The sequence below is a fragment of the Musa acuminata genome, chromosome BXJ3-6 (assembly GCF_036884655.1).
Source record: "Musa acuminata AAA Group cultivar baxijiao chromosome BXJ3-6, Cavendish_Baxijiao_AAA, whole genome shotgun sequence".
Lineage (NCBI taxonomy): Eukaryota > Viridiplantae > Streptophyta > Magnoliopsida > Zingiberales > Musaceae > Musa > Musa acuminata.
Window position 1 is genome coordinate 41,022,519 of NC_088354.1, and position 19,898 is coordinate 41,042,416.

A 19,898-nucleotide genomic window follows, 5' to 3' on the forward strand; every position below is an offset into this window, starting at 1 on the left:
GTTATAGATAAGAACTTTCTTTTTTTATTTTTCATGTAAAATTTTGAATTGATTTTTATAAATATATATATATATCGAAGCCCTCGAAAATTTATATTAAAGAGGCAACCAAACCCCTCCAAGATTTGTGTGTCGATCTAATGGATGATGAGAATGATCAAATATCTATCAATCTACTTGGTTAATGGAATCAAGATATAACTTTGTACGGGAAAAGCATCGTAGCTCATCATTGGCAACTAAATCTATGGGTGTTCTCTTAACACACAAGCAACGGGTCGTGGGTCCACACCCCCATCCGTAACCTGATCGATATCGGGTCGGATTCTCCAAGTCCATCCACGATCCTCTGCACGAAATTTATGGTTACATTTGATCCGTCGGATCACTCCACGTGGAGTGGAGCGTGTGCACCGCGTCAATTAAATCTTCGTTTCACCCACCACCACCATCACCACCCAGTTCTAATCACACTTGTTCTTCGATGTATTCTGCCTACTTCCCATCCCACTTGATGACTGCCACCATTTCTGTCCTCTGTTGTTCTCTTTCCCACGCCCACATAAAAGAAAGATGAGAAGGAAAAGAGAGGAAAGAAGGATATAGAATAAGCAAAAAGCAGCGTGGGGAAAGAAATCCGAGGGAGGGAGGGAGGGAGGATAGAAACAGGACGAAGGCACCGAAGGCAGCGAGAGAGAGAAAAGAATAAGCCAATCAGCAACAAAACAAGGACGTACTGTCCAGCTGTGCCCCTCTGCATCTCAAGCTCTCACCTCCGTTAATCTGAACTCGATAAAGACACCGGTTTTGGAACAGCAGGAGGGAGAGGAACCAAAAAGGCGCCAGCTTTCATGGGCTCCAGGCCGGCTCCGCCCGCCGCCGGCATCCTCCCGGCACTGCTGATCGTTGCTGTGGCGATGGCCGTGGTGATGTCGCCGCTGGCGTCCGCTTCCGTGTCTTACGACCACAAGGCCATCGCCATCGACGGGCGGAGGAGGATTCTGATCTCTGGCTCCATTCACTACCCCAGAAGCGTCCCCGAGGTCTGCCCTGTTCCTACTTTACTCGTTTCTGGGAAATGTGGCTCCTTTGGTTTTGGATTCCACATTTTTTGGGGTTTCCTTGGGCTGCTTCTCTGCGTTGTTATCCTTTGCTTCTCTGGCTCGTCTCTCGGTTTGACGTTTGGTTCGTCCCCAGATGTGGCCGGATCTCATCCAGAAGGCGAAAGATGGCGGCTTGGACGTGATACAGACGTATGTGTTCTGGAACGGCCACGAACCTTCTCCTGGCGAGGTACGAGAAAATTAGAATCTCTCTTCGCTGTGACTCTATGTGCTTCTCCGATTTTTGTTCTCTTTATTTAATATTTTTCTGAATTTTCTGACAGTATTACTTCGAAGGGAGGTATGATTTAGTTCGCTTCATCAAGCTAGTGCAGCAGGCCGGCCTCTATGTTCATCTCCGCATCGGACCTTACGTTTGTGCTGAATGGAATTTTGGGTAAAACCGATCTGAAACTGTTCCAAGTGAAGTTCTTTCTTCCACTCGGTGCTTCTTTGCTTTTCTTTCAAGAAAGTATGCATAAGCGCTAATTGTGTACTGAGAAATGGTATTCTTTTGTATTGCTTGTGTGTTTAATTTACAGGGGATTCCCGGTATGGCTAAAGTATGTTCCTGGCATAGTTTTCAGAACAGACAATGAGCCTTTCAAGGTAGGAGATAGTCACTGAGCTGCTCCTCTTTGATTAGTTTTATATATATTGTCTGGTTTATGTCAATGCATTGCCTTTTATATATATTGAGTGATTTGATTTGCTCTGAGACAGGCAGCAATGCAGAAATTCACGGAGAAGATCGTGAGCATGATGAAGTCTGAAGGATTATTTGAATGGCAGGGTGGCCCTATAATCCTTTCTCAGGTTTGATCTTTCTTTGTCCAAGAAGGAACACATGTAGATATCTATCTGTACTAATTTTTTTTACCCAAATTATGTAGATCGAGAATGAATTTGGACCACTGGAGTATGACCAGGGCGAACCTGCTAAGGCTTATGCTGCCTGGGCTGCGAAAATGGCGATTGGTCTTGACACTGGGGTTCCGTGGGTCATGTGCAAAGAAGATGATGCCCCTGATCCAGTTGTATGTGTTGAAACCTTATTTGTAACCCCTAATTACTGTGTTTATCTTCTCCTTGAGTTCCCATTTGGCACATGCCTTGGCTTTAACTCTACAAGCTCGTTCGGTAGAATAATCCTTCATCTGTGTTTAGTATCACTTTGTTAGAAACAGGATCATGGATTCCCATGACACTGTGGTTTCTACTCCACTCTTCAGCTAGACATGAGTTTGTATTTTCAGGATCCATGATGGATCTCTTTCTAATCATTTCTCTGTTTCCTTTGTTTTGGAACTGTGATGCAGATTAACACCTGCAATGGGTTCTATTGTGACTACTTCTCTCCGAACCAGCCATATAAACCCAACATGTGGACTGAAGCTTGGACTGCCTGGTAATTTCTTATGGATATAGTTTGAGGTCTTTTTCTTTTTCTTTTCATGAAAAGCATTTGCTTCGGGTTTTCCTCAATGTGTCACCTACTTGCAGGTTCACTGGATTTGGTGGTCCAGTTCCCCACCGACCCGTTGAGGATTTAGCCTTTGCTGTGACGAAGTTCATACAGAAAGGTGGATCTTTTGTTAACTACTATATGGTAATAAGTTTTGTCTTAATCTGGCTGTTTGTACATTAATAGAAAGGTTTTAATGGAGTACCTTGATGTCTGTTTTTATTTAGTATCATGGGGGAACAAACTTTGGGCGGACTGCTGGTGGACCCTTTATCGCCACTAGCTATGACTATGATGCTCCAATTGACGAATACGGTAGGCAAAATTGTTCTGTTCCACCACATTTATGCTTCTTGCATATTAAACACTTCTTTCTTGATCTTTTAGAGTGATAGTCTTGGTTCAAAATTCTAAAACCAATAGTTGCTATTTATGATGGAGATTATTTATTGAATGGATTGATGATTCTCCCTTGGCTTATACTTGTTGTGATTAAACCTAAAAGTATTTTAAAGTTTAATTAGCAAAGCTACATTAAATATCAGGTACACTTTGTAGCATGTCTAAGGAAATAGCCATCATTGGTACATCTTAAAATATTTTATTGGTGTATTGACTTGTTTAAGCCATAATTTGACTCCTATCTAAATTTTAAAATCTCTCTGTGCAAAAATACTGAGAAGATCTTTACTTTCATCCAGGTCTATTAAGACAACCAAAATGGGGCCACTTGAAGGATCTCCACAAGGCGATCAAGTTGTGTGAGTCAGCTTTGGTTTCAGGTGATCCTGTGGTTACGTCACTTGGAAGCTCTCAAGAGGTCTTGTACTGATAAAACTCTGAACTTGCCTAAACTTCTCGATTCTATATCAGAAATCCTTACGGTGGAGTAACAGTGAAACCATTTGTTTCTAGTCACGTGTTTTTAGGTCAAACTCAGGAGATTGTGCTGCCTTCCTTGCCAACTATGACACCTCGTCATATGCTAGAGTAGCTTTTAATGGCATGCACTACGATCTTCCTCCTTGGTCCATAAGCATTCTTCCCGACTGCAGGACAACAGTTTACAACACAGCAAGGGTGAGACAAACTGAAAATCTATTGGCTGTTTCCAGCTGTCAGACAGGCATTATTAATTTCATTTGTGTCTTGGAGTCTACTTTGTTATCTTTGTTAATTCTCAATCTACCATATCCCGATTCAAGACTCTTGTGCTTGTTAACAGAGACCCAACCAATCTGAAAACTTCTCTGCTTTGCCTGGATAAAACTTTTTCCTTTTTGTTACGATATATCAGAAATTTTAGAAATAATCTGAATGACTAGCCAGTCACTTGCATCTCTCATCAGATTGTCCAATAATTGGCCTGCGCCACCTGACTGACACAGCTGAAGTTTATTAACAGGTGGGAGTCCAGACCTCTCAGATTAGAATGGATTCAGTTGGAGGATTTTCTTGGGCATCATACAATGAAGACACTAATGCCATTGATGAAGAAGCATTCACAACAGATGGGTTGCTGGAGCAGGTAAACGTGACGAGAGATACTACGGACTACCTCTGGTACATGACATAGTAAGTAGATAATTCATGAAATTTTCTTTTGCTATTCACTGGAATTTGCAAAAATAATTCGTTTCCATTTAGACTGGACTGACTTTATTCTCCCTTCAGTGTCAACATCGATCAGGATGAACAGTTCTTATTGACTGGGCAGTATCCAGTCCTCACTGTGATGTCAGCTGGTCATTCTTTGCATGTCTTTATTAACGGGCAGCCGACAGGTCGGTCACCATCTTTACTGGATAATTCAAAACAAGGACTTGTAGGAGGAATTTTGAAGTAGGTGTTTTTCATGGTCAATATTCACTTATGACAATCTCTTGTTGGACAGGTACTGTCTATGGCAGTCTGGACAATCCAAAATTAACATATGCCGGAAATGTGAAGCTGCGGGCAGGTAGCAACACAATCTCAATATTAAGTGTCTCAGTTGGTCTCCCGGTAGGTTTTCTAAATCTATCATTTACCATTCTCTAACACCAAAACTTTGTAATAACTCAGTTATGCTCTTTTAATTTTTTTGCTTCATATCCTAGAATGTTGGTGAACATTTCGAAACATGGAATGCTGGGGTTCTTGGTCCAGTGATGCTAAAAGGTCTTAATGAGGGTAGAAGAGATCTTACGTGGCAGAAATGGTCGTATCAGGTGCGTTCACATCATTCTTTCATTAATAAACTGCAGTTTAGTTATGTTGATCGAATTTTGCAGATTGGTCTGAGAGGTGAAACTTTGAATCTTCATTCGCTCAGTGGAAGCTCCTCTGTTGAGTGGCAAGAAGCATCTCGTAATCAACCCCTAACTTGGTACAAGGTAAAGCTGTAAACACAGCTGGATCATTATGATGGATGGGAATATTGTTATACTAATATTTTTTAAAAAGAGAGCTTGAACTTTAATCTGTTCTTTATAAGCTTGCTATGTATGTCACGATATTTTGTCTTCTGCTGGCTCCTTCAGGCGTTCTTCAATGCACCAGATGGGAATGAGCCTTTGGCTTTAGACATGAGTAGCATGGGAAAAGGGCAAGTATGGATCAATGGACAAAGCATTGGTCGATATTGGCCTGGTTACGTGGCATATGGAAGTTGTGGTGATTGTGATTACCGTGGAACATATGATGAGAAAAAGTGCCAAACTAACTGCGGGGAACCCTCTCAAAAATGGCAAGTGCACTTACATTTAGAACAGGTTGATCCAGCAGCTGTTCATGACTCTAACCCGTGATTGTGGTAAATCTCAGGTACCATGTTCCACGTTCATGGTTAAATCCTACAGGGAACCTCTTAGTTGTATTCGAGGAGTGGGCCGGTGACCCTACTGGGATTTCCATGGTCAAGAGAAGCGTGGGCAGTGTCTGTGCTGATATATCTGAATGGCAGCCATCGATGAGCAATTGGCACACAAGAGATTATGGAAAACCAAAAGTCCGTCTATTCTGTGGAACTGCACAAAATATAACTGCGATAAAGTTTGCTAGCTTTGGCACACCTCAAGGAGCCTGTGGAAGCTTCTCCGAGGGAAGTTGCCATGCCCACAAGTCATACGATGCTTTCGAGAAGGTAAACTTCCCTACTTGTGTGGCAAACTCAAGCTTGATTTTGAATCATGACCATCAAATTATTATTAGTTCTGAGAGTAATTGTTTGATCCATTGCAGAACTGTCTTGGCGAGCAACGATGCTCTGTGACCATATCACCAGAGGTTTTCGGAGGAGACCCATGCCCCGGAACTATGAAGAGGATCACAGTTGAAGCCGTCTGTGGATAGTAGCTGAATCAAAAGTGTTCGAGTTCGGTGGAAGTGATGAAATCATATACTTCTTTCGGTTCATGCATAAACCATTCAATACAGCAAATCCAAAGATGGAGCTTCTGACATACAGGTGAAGGTTTTAGAAACGGCAACACACCAAGCAGTCAGGAGCAGCACAAATGGATTTCGACAGATTTATGAACTTAATTTGATCATTTGATTCAAATATGTTGGTTGGCAGCTGGGAATTGGGACAGAAAGCAATTGTGACTCTGCTTGTAATCGAGTCCATTTGCAAGCTCAGATTTGATTTATATCCTAAAATCAAACCAATAGCTTGGAAGACAATTTGTATTCTCTCTGTCATGTTTGCAAGAAACAGAATCAGTAAATTCTGCAAACTCAGCTTGCAATGGTTTAAACCTTATTTTTTGTCTCTTTTCTTTACTCCTCTTTTACATTGAAAATTAGTATTTGGATCTCAATGTCTCATCGAAAGGCCAATCAGAGATACATGATATAAAGGAAACACAACTCTCGGAAACAAAGCCTCACTCTTCAGTAGACCGAACCCTAATAATGCTTTCCATTGACACTCACCACAACAATTCTGATGGTGAGTCCTTAGATGAGACCAATCCTGCAGACTGGGCATGTCGAGCTTGTTCTGAGCCACTGAGAGATGCAGTTGTCGAACATGACGTCGATGATGACCTTGATGAGGACGAGCATCGACATGATTCCAGGTTTGTGCAGCTGACGATGTGGGTGGTCAGCCTCATAGCAGAGCGGGTAGGCGATGTGGGTGGTCAGCTGACGGGGAAAGGGTTGCATGCAGCATAAAAGGTGGAAGGGTTAAAGACAGGCAAGGCCAAGGGAGATGTCTAGAGAAGCACCCTTCCATGGATGGGAAGGCATTGACAATGCGTCCAACCAGCATACAAGATGATGGGTTTGGCTTTGTCAGTGACAAAGAATTAGAGTCACAAGGAGATAGAAGACCAGATAGGTATAAGAAATCAAACATTATTGGCTTAATGTATATAAATTGTCAGTTCATGTGTCATAAATAAAGCACGCAGATTAGCACAAAAGGTTTACTTATTGACGGCATTCACCTGCTAATCCTTCCACATGCTTAAGTTCCCCTACCGGCCAACTCCTTCATCACCTCGCCAAGAGAGGCCTCTTTCCTCGTATACTCGATCCACCTTGCATTTATTCTGACCCGTTCCAGACTCTGGTTCAATGTTCTTGCGAATGCTGGCTTGCTTCGGCTCATGAAGAACTCTTCTACTTCTGCGGCTTTCTCAGCAGTCCCAAACTGGAAGCATGAGTAACATCATGTGCATTATGGTTTTTCCACGTACACAAGAATGAAAAATGAAAAAAGAAACATGTTAATGCCGCACCTGCGTGACAATGGCAACAATGAAACTGGACAGCAAAAAGCCTGATGGCCATGTCTTCTCTATTAGATCCCAGTTTTCCTGCATTCGACCAAAAACTATTCTGAAACTACTAGGAGCTGAAACAACTGCATTGCATGTAACCATGTAATTAGATCTTATGTTCATCTACTAGGAGCACAAGCACAAACACCCCCTGGCATTCCTTCAAGAAACAGTAATATAAAAGATCCCAGTAGCATAAATGTTCCATTCCAGTTATTGGCAAACCTTATGCATATCAAAAGCTAACCACTATCGACTACCTGCTGCACTATGGTCGAGTTGTTATTCGCTATAGAACTGTATCTGGATGCATCCACATATGCGCCACATGCTAAGAGACATCGCGTAGCTCATAGCGCATGGTGCACCAATGGGAAGCCTCATGTGAGACATCCAGGTTCTTTTGATGTTATGTAGTTTGAGCATTGGCGGGCTAAATTTAGTCATCATATTGTCCTAGACTTATGTACTTAGTTCCTTTCCCACAGCAGGAACAAAGGTAGAAAAAAAAATATAAACATGCCCAAGCTGTCCCCCAACTTTGGATGGAATCCATTTGTCTCAGTACTCATCACATTCTGGCATAGTTCCTAAGTATGAAATGTCTACCATGCCTATGTAGCGGTCACGTACAACAACAATATATCTCTCAAGCTGTGAGGATATTATGTGATTGGAATTCTGATGAGTTCAATTTCCAAGATGTAAAGTTCAGAACATCCACTTATAAACAAAAAGATGTTCATATTTAAAGGCATAGACCTATAAAGGATAATGAATTATGCAGAATTGATTATTTCATCCACAAGTGGACTTCTTAACCAGACCAAAGAACTGTCATCATGCCTAATTTTTAGCTGGCATCGAGTTGACAAGTTAACTGGCATTGTATAAACTCATTTTATTCATAAAAAAGAAACAGTTTGACCAGAGATGACAAAAACACTGATCTTGTTCAATCTTCGGCAGCTTTCCCCCTAGTTTTTTTCCATGTACACAAATGCTATAAATGTAAAGTACCTGAATTTTGGAAAATTGCTATATGAAAATAGAAGACAAGCTCAGGAAAAACAGATAATTATTGGCTAGTCCATCTTGTAAGGAAAGGTGAGGTTCTGTTTCCATTTTTTTCTTATTTAAATCCCATATTAGGTGACTTCGAATTACAAGTAATTAACTATAGCAACTAGACCCAGTTTCAAAAAAGTGGCTTCAAATTACAAGGAAGAGCTCATCAACTACTAAAATTAAATCCCATATTAGGTGACTTCAAATTATAAGTAATTACGTATAGCAATTAGACCCAGTTTCACAAAGAGGAAATATTTTTATACTTCATGTGTTCAGGATATCTAAAAACATGTACCTTAAACCATCTCCATGCAGTTTCATGTCCTTCTCTACTAACTCCAAGTCCATATACTGCATCCTGATTTCGAACCTTAAAGAGTGGACAGGGACAGGTTAGTTACCTCTCTCAAAGTACATGGCATAACATGAAGAGAACACTTGTTTAGAGAACATTAAATATTTTACCTCAGAAGACAATAAAAAATTAAGGGATTCAAGGATAATATCTGGATCAGGACAAGATGTCAAACAGCCTGAAATGTGAATGATAGACTTCTCATTAGCTCTCATATAACAAACATACAAACTTTGCACTCTAGTAAAGCCCAGAAGGTTCACATACTTAAAATGCGCACTTTTTCTTCACTTTCATCTGTCTGCCTGTAAATCTCTAAAAGAGATTCATAGGCAGATTTATTTGAGATGCTAACACTCTTCATTACAGCAACATATGCAGCCTACAGAAAAAAAAAAGAAACATATTCAACCTACAGAATAATTTCAATATCAATTTCCGAAGGAGCAAAATGAAGGCTAAGGTAATAGTTAGTCATGAACTTGTCAACCTTTCTTGTATCTGGAGGCAGGACAGAAGTAATTCTATCATTCAAGAAGATATGAAAACGCCTAATTGCTTCATTTATAGTCTTCTCATGTCCAAATTGAGCAAGGGCAGCCAATAATTCCCCTCTTAGCATTACATCCAAGTGGCTTTCGCCTTTCCTAGCATCCCAGCCCAACTTTCTGAAAACAAAATATGAAAGGACAAAAATCACAGATATGGAAGTAGGAACTCATCAATGGCACACAAGAAAGAATTTCAAATTAACATATTGCATCCACTTGACTTATACCAAATGAATGAATAATCTTTACCGATGAAAGCAACAAATTCAAGAATATTGAGGTCATAAATCACATGTAAACATATTGAAATATGAATTAAATTTCTCATCACTGCAGTTACCACATCCCCTGAAGTCTGTATCCTAGAATTTTATAATGCTATTGCAAATTGAAATAACAATGTCATATGTCATAGAACAATAGCTAGATTTACTGATACATCTTGCTCAATGAGAAGCAAATAAGAAAAATTCATGCCCATCCATTTGGAAGAACACCATTAAAGATCATCTTCCCACTTATTCCAATGACTACATTAATTAGAGTTAGTAGGACAATCAAGACTTCAAATCAAAGAATGCAAACAACAAAGGCTTTGCAGACTTATTGACAATGTTAGAGAACTGCAATTTATTGTATTTGTCTCAAATCAGTATAAATTCATAGATCAGACAATAAATGCATCAGTAAATCTCACTAAAACAAGCATTACAAAACAAAGATGTATTCTCATTTATTCTTCCCTCTTTAAAGAACATCTGGATTTGAAGATAGTCCTAGAGCACCTGGTTACTGACGTTTAGAAAATGTACTCTATGCCAACTTCCATACGAGTATCATCTCCTTTTCTACTTACCCCATATTCAATATTCAATTACTCAAAAGTAGACAACTATTTAAGGTAACTGTTGTCTTTTACATCATACAGTATAGATAGAAAATATCTGATTATAAACATAAAACTGTAGTCGGAAAAAAGATCTAGTGTTTTGGCTTGGATGGACTTACTCTGATGGAAATTGGAGAAGGTTGATAAAGAACAGTTTAATGTCATCTGACAGTTCAGGTGTAGCATCAGCTACCAAGTTCACAATCTTGTAACTGACCTGTTAATTAAGCAAAAGCCAATCATGCTCAAGTTCACATACATCCGCTAGTACAAAAGAGACATGAAGCTAACTTACTTTTACAATGTGTGACAGAACAATATGATCAGTCTCTTCTCGGTAAGCACTCAATACAGACAACAAAGATGACAATGTTTGCTTGCAAGCCACACATAAGGCAAAAGAATCTTCCAAAATGCCTATATTTGATATTTAAAAAGGTATTAACCTTCAAGAGTTACAAAACAGCCAAAGTCGATAGCAGTACAGTTATGTTACCAAGTCTATCTGTTCCAGTCAGCTGATTGGCATCTATTGCAAATTTAAGTCTAGCTGCAAGTTCATTATCATAATGTACTCTGTAGAACCCTGTTTGGTTCACATTAAATTTGATCCAATTATGTGCAGCATTCTCTTGGCTGCTTTCTTCTGATAAACCAGGTTTACCTTCTTGCAAACCAAGAAGCTCCATTATATCCAACTTGTCAACTTTTGTTTTTAGTAAAAGCTTCTTTTGGACATCATATGAACCAAAGCATAATGTGAGAGGAACAATCCACTGACCATCACCCAGGGTTCCATCTGATAAGAATTGTGACTGCAATGAAGAAAAGAAAAGGTCATGTTCTGATGTAAAAAATTACCACCTATAATGAAGGGAACAATGAAGCATAGATTTAAATGCTAGTATTTCCTGTTTGTACTGCATGACATGTACATGACAATTAATAATTGACAATATGCCAGCCAATGTGGTAACCATTTCCATATGGGTATCACCTTAACATGTTCAACCACTAGAATGATAGGTTACCAAAGTGACATGGCAAACACAGGGATGGACAAACAAGGAGTAGCACATGCTGTGCCAGCTTGTTGCCATCCTTGCCATGGAACATGGTACATTAATTACTGGATTATCACTCTCTTTGTAAAACATATGCCCATGCCCATAGAAGTTGCTGTCATTTAAGACAATTATTTATGAGCATGTTTATGCTTATCACAGTATATGAAATTCCTTTTTGTACATTGTGGATTATGTGGATAATGGTTTCAGACAAAAATGTATTCTCCATAATTACAGCTCCAAGTTCATGTTCTTTACTCAAATAGAAAATTCAAGATGCAGAATACCCAATTCATGTGCCAATTATATGTACATACATACATATATACATATGTATACATATACATATACATATATATATGCATACATATACATATATAAATATATATATATATGCATACATATACATATATATATATATATATATATATATATATATATATATATATATATATATATATATATATATATATATATATATATATATAAAGGAAACAAGACAACAGATTAGGAAACCTGCCACCAAAAGAATTTGCAGCACAGTGGTTTATCAAGAACTGAACTGAAGTCTATCCTACAAGAAAAACAATATCCACAAACTGCATTGTAGAGAATCCTGATCGAGAAGTAAACAAAATGAATAGTTTATTCTAAATTATATGAATAACCAAAATAATACAAATATTATCAAGCAGATATATGAGCTATTAGCAAGATTTACTGCCACTTGCATATGAGTTCAACAAATAAAAGTCATCGACTCATGTCTCTTTGCAAAATTGTGGTATCAAATAAATCTTTCTTTTAGCTGTTACAACACTTCTACTGTGCTTTCTGTACTGCTGTAACAAAAATGATGGTTCCCAATCCAACTGTCTTCTCTATATGTGATATTGTGTGAGAGAAACCAGCAAAAAGGGAGAAATGTGATAATGGAGGGTGAGTCTTGGAATTGTAGCAAGGTTGCTCATCTTTGACCTGGTGACCAAGGTCCAAGTCATGGGAAGGGAGTATCTCTACTTACATGGGAAAGCTGTGTATTGAGTTTATTGACACTCCCCAAACTGCATTGGTGTGTGCCCCTTTTTAATGCCAAATGGAAGTAGAAAATAATTGTAGACTGCCAAATTAGGAAAAAAAAGTCTGAGCTCACAGGCTTTTTATTTTTATTAAAGCGAATATGTAAAAGATGTCAGCAATTACATGAATATCATGCCTAAAAGAAGTCTTATGTATGTTCTGACAACCATAACTTCAAAGTCACAAGGGACCATGTGGAGAAAAAGTCTGATTTCAGTGCATTATACTACTAATATTTCTTGCAAAAGAAAAACAAATGCTGTGTAGTGGACAGCTAATAGGGGAGGAATAAATATTTTCTCTTCAAAATAAAGGGAAAGTAGAAGTGCTAAAAACAGTTGCCAACCTAAAGATGTATCAGTATCTGGTTTTTCTTTCCAAAGATTTCAAGGTTCATGTGGAAAAACACTAACTCTATGTGAACAAGGAATTGAATGTCATTAGTATCATGGTTTTAATTTTCACCCAGATCGATTGTAGGCTTGAACCGGTACATCAACCACAAATTTTAGGCAGTACATGCACCGTACAGGGCTTACCGCAAAGGCGCAAACCGAGTTCAGTTTTTTTTTTAATTAGGCTAACCCTATGTTCCTGACACACCTTGTGCTCACTTCCCTCATGCCACCGGCAACTTACAGCTTGCTGCCCACCATCCACAGCTACCACTGCTAGTCCGGCCCCCATACTACTCTTCTCAGCCGCCGCTGCTGCCTCCTCTATCTCTTCTCCTTTTCCTCTTCTTCTTTCCTTTCCTTCTCCCCCTTTCCTCCCCTGTATTTCCCTTGGTATCATGGTGCATGCCAGCATACAATGTGTCAGTATAGCAGCACACCAGACTTTCTTTCTTGTTGAGTAAGAAGGCAACGGGTTGCAGTGACTAGATTTTGGAAGACGCATAGGAAAAAAGCCAAAGAAGAAAAAGATACATACAATAAGATATCAGTTGATACGATCAAAGAAAACTGAGAGGGTGAGTTAGAGTATTAAAGAACTTTGAGGTATTACTACATATAAGTCTCTGCAAGATTAGAGTTGCAGCTGGTCACAAATGTGTTCTATGCTATTCTCAAGTAGACATCTATTTCTACAATTATTGAAACAAAATTGTTAAAAGAATAGCTTAAGGCTCTTAAAAAGACATCTGTTGTCTCTATTTCTATAATTAAGATTTATATGGAAAATTTATTAGTAAAAATCAAAACACTTGAAAAGATCTTCAAGTATCATTTCTGAGTTCTTCTGACTGCAAATCAAGGTGTTCAGCATTTCAAGCAGAGTCTACAGATGCCATAATACTTGAAGGTTGTTATCTTTAGGTCAAGAACCACTATCAAATATATGTGGACAACTGAACATAAGGTAAACTAACTAAGTGAACACAGTAGAATCCCAGTTTATGTCATACAAAGAAGAGACTCAAAGGCCATATGCTACATGGCAAAAGGGACAAGAGCTTGTCAAGCTATCATGTAAACGGTTTGCAATATAAAAATTTAAAACTGTCAGTCTCTAATAATAAATTGAGAAAGTGAACGTTAAAAATGCCAAATGCAGTGCCATTTATATCCCTTCCATTCATAAAAACTTGCCTATAAGAAAGAATTGACAAGAAGAAATTAAAATATACAAAAAATAAAGTCCAAGTAACAGATAAGAATATTAAAAACCAAACCTGATCAATCTCCAACTCATGCCTTTTGATCTTCACATAAACAGCAGGATACCCTTTCTGCTTGGTCCATGAACTCATCATATTTTTTACAGGTTCGCCAGACTCTTCTTCAAGAACAGCCCACAGGTCTTCAGTTTTTGCATTAGAGTAAGCATATCTTTTAATATATGAAGCTAGAGCTTTCTGGTGCAGGAAAAAGGAAAGATTTGGAAATTATAAGCATATTTTATGCTTAAAATTTTTCACAAGCAAAAAAGAAGAGCTGAAAGAAAAAAAAGATCAAATAGTAAATTATGAAAAGACTCTCATGTAGGATTTATCTTTTACAACAAAATCAACATCATCCCTCATTATGAAGAGAAAACAATGAAGAGGAAGGGAGTGATCAGTCTACACAGTCCCAGCCTTGTGGATTAAGAGGCAGGGAATCCTTAAAGAATGAGCAATCTTCTCAACCTATTCCTGGTTGGGTTAGGAAAGAAGGTTTATCAAGTTATCTAGCTTAGTGGTAATAGTAATATATCATTCGATTTTTCTTTTTTTTTTTCATTTTCGTTATTGTTTTTAGTTGATATCCTAGGAGGTCACCTCCAATTTTGAGCATGGAGCATCTAACAGTTAAGATATGTTTATGGTATAGGTCAAATAAGTTATCTAGTGTTATTTGAAGAGTTCCAAAGGCCTCCTCTGGTGTGGATTTTGGACAGTTATGAGATCACCGAAAAGAAGATCTTCTTCAGCAGACCTCTAAACAGATTATATATATGTGAATGATTGCACGCCCTTGAGGTAATGCCTTCAATTGCTTTCTTTCTATATTACAATAGAAATAATCATTACTTGGTAATTCATCCTTGGAGCTGGGAAAACAAAATATGTTTTTTTTTTTTTTGGAAATACAATATGTTAAGAGTATAACTTAGACTATAAGTATGCTACATGATGAATTTTATTTTTCAATTAACAAAATCATATGTCCTTGGTGTACCACAAAAGCTCACACTAGAAGAAAAGAAAAGGCAAACTTGTATAAAACAGAAGAGTTAATGTGAAATTGAAAGAATTTCACAATGTAACTGGAGTTCTGAATGTTTAGCTAGTAAGCATAGCAAATGTTTATGTTGGCTGCCTATACACAAAAAGATACCAAGAAAGAAGCAAACAATCCTTGGGCACCATATAAAGCTCCCATTAGGAGAACAAGCCAAAGAGTGAAATTGTTAACCTGAAAAGATGATGCACCAAGGTAACTTTGAAGCATCTGAATGACAGAAGCGCCCTTGCTGTAGCTTATTGAGTCAAATATTTCATTGATTTCATTGGCATGGTTGACATCTACCTGAATAAGAAGCAATATATAAAATCAATAAAGGAAAAAAAAACTCTTACGTGCAACCAAAAAAAATCAAAATTATCAATGCACATACCAGTACATACTAATTTACTCTAGCAAAAAAAAAAAAAAACTTGGTATGATAGCAAAAACACAAATTCTTTTATCTTTGTTGATTCAAAAATCAATCAGCCCATTTTGCTTTTAGAGAACACTTCATTCTTTTTTAATCATTTTCATGACAAATGATGGTACATTTTGTTCTCTGTAACATTTCAGACCCATAACTTACAATATTTTTAATGGTATCTTGCTAGTACACTTGCCTATAACATCAGAGGACCTTGATTTTATAGTTCCATAAATAGTTGCATCTGAACCTGGATTTTGGTATTTAAAGTTCCTGCTAGTGCATGCTCATTCTCAATGTCAAAATAAGGATGCATGTATTGGTTAAAACTCTTACCACTGTAATGCATGAGTAACAAGTACTCTATCACTGAGTTCCTGGTAATTAATTGAATAAACAAGAATTGCTTAATGGTTCAAGACTAAAATTTGACCAAAAATGGCATCAATAACACAAGGTTATTACCCAATTATATTGCTCTAGTATTTTAGGCAGGACAATAATTTTAAGGAATAAACAACCAAAAGCATTTTTTCAGGGTAGATATACAGCCAAAGAATTTTACCTCAATGGGATGTGACTCAGCTAATGCGTCTAGCCTAAGGCCCGATGTAGTCTGACCAAGAAACTGAGTCCAGATACTCCATTCAGGAAACAAGGAATCTGTTGCTAAGTAGCTCATCTGTTTCGAAGGGGACGAAAATATGACATGTAAGCTGTCTGGTATGGTGCAACAATGATGAGAGTACATCACAATAATAGGGAAAAGATTGGTAGATTACCCATGTTGCAAACCCCTCATTAAGCCATAGATCTGTCCACCATTCCATTGTCACAAGATTTCCAAACCATTGGTGTGCCAGCTCATGTGTTACTGTAATTGCCACCTAAATAAGTGTTGCCATAAGAAAACTGACTATAGATTTTCCATTAAGGGCCCAAGAAGAATCCAAAGAGACTCGTTTAAGTTTGTCTGCATTGAAGTTATTTTGAAGTCCCTAGAAACTTATGCAAACCAAGGATTGAAATATCGTACCGTACTGAAGTTTCGACATTCGCTTGGTATGGTATGGTACTATATACCGAGCGGTATACCGTTCGGTATATATATATATATATAATTTGGCGACATCACAAAAAAACGAGGCGACATCGCCTATATATATATATATATATATATAAGTAAAAAAAATTTTGGCAACATTGCTGAGGCGACGTGACATCGCCTTTTCCCGCCTGGGGAGAAAGAGGCGATGTCACCTCGACGACGTCACATATTTATATTATATATATATATATATATATATATATATATATTATATATATATAATACCGCTCGATAATGGGCGGTTCGTGTATTGGTTTGCTGACGGACTAGTTCGTACCGCTCGGCACGGACGGTATTATTCGAAATTGTAATCCTTGATGCAAACAATGATTAACATTTAGGCAAATCTATTATCAAACTCAGTATGGAGTTTAAATGAGAAATGATGAAGCATGATTCGTAATCAATTAAACAAGACAAGAATGATATTTAACTACAGATCACCGATTGTTTAACCGAAGCAGATGAGTGCAATTCATCATAGAGCAAAGCTATTTCCCTGTATGTAACCAATCCATAGTTTTCCATAGCTCCAGCAGCAAAATCAGGAATTGCAACCATATCCAATTTGGGAAGGGGATAAGGCACAGAGAAATATCTGGAGACAATTGAGAAACTAGTATGTTGGTCATCAGAACAATCCTCAAATCCATAGAAAATTAAACAGAAAACCAGTAGAGATCGACTAGGAAAAAGCAATAACAAATATCTGATTAGGTGTCTTGCAAAATATACAAACAAGAGAACAACAACTACAGTAGGAACCACAAACATACAAATAACTATTGCTTGGTTGTTGGGTTCAACTTCAAATTAATTTATGAAACATGTCGAGCAATAAGCATTTACTTTATGTATAGCTCCAATGCCTTCACAGCAACATCTAGGGCAAATTTTCCTTGATTGCTTCTACCAACCTGAGTGTACACACGAACTTTTATTCCTGAAGAAGTAGCAGAGGCTGGCAGGATTATGCAAAAGTAGAAAAATAATTTTGTAAAGTAAAGAAATCCATGTGCTTCAAGAAAAATATTACACACCATCAGGCAAAGGTGCCTCCACGTAATCAAATAAACCAACAACAATGGCAACCAAGTAAGTTGACATGATTGGTGATTCCTGAAAAGATACAGTCTTGATAGGCCCATCAGCCTTTTCATTTACCACTGGCATGTTTGATAATGCAATCAAATCGGAGGGCACTTCTAGTGCTATCTTGAACGTAGCCTGAACATTTTTTTTTAAACCACATATTCATGATAAAAGTTATATAATGAGCAGTGATTATCATAATATGCAAGAAACAATAAATGAAATAATAGAAGCACAATTGTCATGGGTACCGAGATATAACATAATTGAAATATTGGACTAGACCAGTGCAGGCAGCAGGACCACAAAGAAAATTAGAAGTTGGAGGTCTAGGCCTTTGCAGAGGAGTCAAATTAAGAACTAGTTAAAGGTTATAATTCACTGACCAACAATTTTAGTAAATAAGTGTCACCAACATGCATTCAGATACTAAATGCTTCCATCGATTTCCTTTGGCATCAACATCTCCTGGGTAAGTTGCGAAGGTTAAGGCAAAAGTTTCAGTGTTTGAATTTAATTCGGCTAAATCTAGGGTCTATTTCCACATAAGAGTATCAGTCAACTAAGCTTAGACGTTTTGTAGGGGCTTGTCTAGTGTATGGTTGCTCAAATAAAAAAGAGATGACGGTTTATAGCGCAACCAATCACTAGCAGAGATGGACTTTTTTGCCTTAGTCCCATTATCTGCAATATTTATGCATGCGAGGGACCCGTATATATAACCATTTTTAGTGCCTCAAAAACATGCTCATTTGTATCACCATTTCGCTCAGTCCTCATGAGTAAACCTACAGAGTGTACGACAGCTGTGTTTCAATTAAACTAGGCAACAATTCTCATGCTGTTCTCACCCCATGAAAGCTTTATTAACTTAACCTTAACAGTCATGCTTAACAATATGTTTCTCGACATCATTGTTAGATCTGATCTTTTTATAAAGTAATTGTCAATCTTGATGCAATAGAATGTTGAAGCACCATTACCTTTTTAACAGCAAGTACTTTTAATCAAGAAGAATGATTCTTAATTATGTCAAGATTTCATTCATTACTGAATGTACATTAACCCAAAGAAGATGCCGGTTCCACCCCTTGAAGATTTGTAGAAAATGGGATAAACATGGAAAATATAATGTCAAAAAATAGAGCAGGGAACAAAAGATGTGTTATAAATAAACAAAGACCTTAAGGGCGGGTTCATCCCAGCATGGAAAACAACGCCTGGCATCGGCAGGCTCGAACTGAGTAACCGCCATGTTTCTTTTCTCTCCGTTGTACTCATAGGTGCTGCACAATTAATGACATACTTCCTTTCATTCATAAACAACATCGACGAGATTTTCTTGAAGATGAAACGAGAGCGTCTACCTTCTATAGAACCCTTTCATCTGATCATTTAGCGTACCCGTGAACCGGATCCCGAGAACGCCCTCTCCGATGGGCAGAAGGTCATCAAACCCAAAAACCAAAATCTCGTCCGCGTCGATTTCAACGATCTCCGAGGGGCGCTTGGTTTCCTGCGACGACTCGACCCGATTAAGAGAGAGAGAGCGCAGTGAGCGTCCTTTGACCGATGCAAATTGCGAAGCAAGGGCTAGGGCTACCTGACGATCGGATTCCTGGCTCCTGAACCAGACGGACTGGTGATCGACAGAGAGGTCCGCGGCGTTGAGGACGAGAAAGCGGGTGGAGGACACGACGTTAATGGCGATTTCGACAGCGCCAGAGAAGGTGCTGCGGACGAGGTCGAGCGCGATGGTGAGGTCGTACCGACGCGGCAGGGAAAATCGGGGGAGCCGCGGTCGGCCTTTGAACTCCTCGACGCTCTGCTGCTGCTCCGCCATCCTTGTTCTTCAGAGCTTCTGTGAAGAGGACGTTATGTGTATATATATATATATATATATATATATATATATATATATATATATATATCCTATTAAAATTGATTACATACAGCCTGTCAAAAAGTAAATGTCGATCTCTGTGCATTTGCTCAATGGTTAAGACGCAATGTGTGCAGTCAGTCGGTCAAAAATCGAAACCATGTAACGATTACATATGGATCCATCCGCCCATTGTTTGTATCACCGAGTTCCACGGCTACCTTACGAGGTTTACCGAGTTCCTACATCAGATCAGTTTCGATTGTTCGACTCCTCAACAATAAGAATTTTCCTGGAAACAATTACAGATGAAGACGTACGTTAC

General features: G+C 38.3%; 2 protein-coding genes across 3 annotated transcripts; one reads left to right on the forward strand and one right to left on the reverse strand.

Moving 5' to 3' along the window:
* Positions 1–481: 481 nt before the first annotated feature.
* LOC135641598 (beta-galactosidase 2-like) lies at positions 482–6,313 on the forward strand. 2 transcript variants are annotated; one of them, XM_065157098.1, is made up of 19 exons: positions 482–1,043; positions 1,198–1,293; positions 1,388–1,500; positions 1,646–1,712; positions 1,827–1,919; positions 1,997–2,140; positions 2,423–2,511; positions 2,607–2,712; positions 2,796–2,883; positions 3,270–3,388; positions 3,484–3,648; positions 3,974–4,143; positions 4,243–4,352; positions 4,463–4,572; positions 4,668–4,778; positions 4,842–4,943; positions 5,091–5,296; positions 5,374–5,692; positions 5,791–6,313. In XM_065157098.1, the coding sequence occupies exons 1-19, from the start codon at positions 852–854 to the stop codon at positions 5,899–5,901; spliced, it is 2,511 nt and encodes an 836-aa protein (XP_065013170.1). In that variant the 5' UTR covers positions 482–851; the 3' UTR covers positions 5,902–6,313. The 2 variants fall into 2 exon arrangements, with proteins under 2 accessions (XP_065013170.1, XP_065013171.1); XM_065157099.1 differs by lacking the exons at positions 482–1,043; positions 1,198–1,293 and having other exon boundaries at positions 1,456–1,526.
* Positions 6,314–6,880: 567 nt separating this feature from the next.
* LOC135641597 (aminopeptidase M1-B-like) lies at positions 6,881–19,560 on the reverse strand. Its single transcript, XM_065157097.1, has 19 exons — positions 19,295–19,560; positions 19,059–19,207; positions 18,875–18,977; positions 17,640–17,826; positions 17,449–17,542; positions 17,044–17,197; positions 16,274–16,378; positions 16,057–16,173; positions 15,254–15,367; positions 14,029–14,211; positions 10,703–11,021; positions 10,502–10,623; positions 10,326–10,423; positions 9,257–9,434; positions 9,034–9,148; positions 8,877–8,944; positions 8,707–8,781; positions 7,299–7,376; positions 6,881–7,210 (listed from the first exon to the last, which is right to left on the reverse strand). Exons 1-19 carry the CDS (start codon positions 19,532–19,534, stop codon positions 7,025–7,027), a joined length of 2,685 nt encoding a protein of 894 aa, XP_065013169.1. The 5' UTR covers positions 19,535–19,560; the 3' UTR covers positions 6,881–7,024.
* Positions 19,561–19,898: the final 338 nt, after the last annotated feature.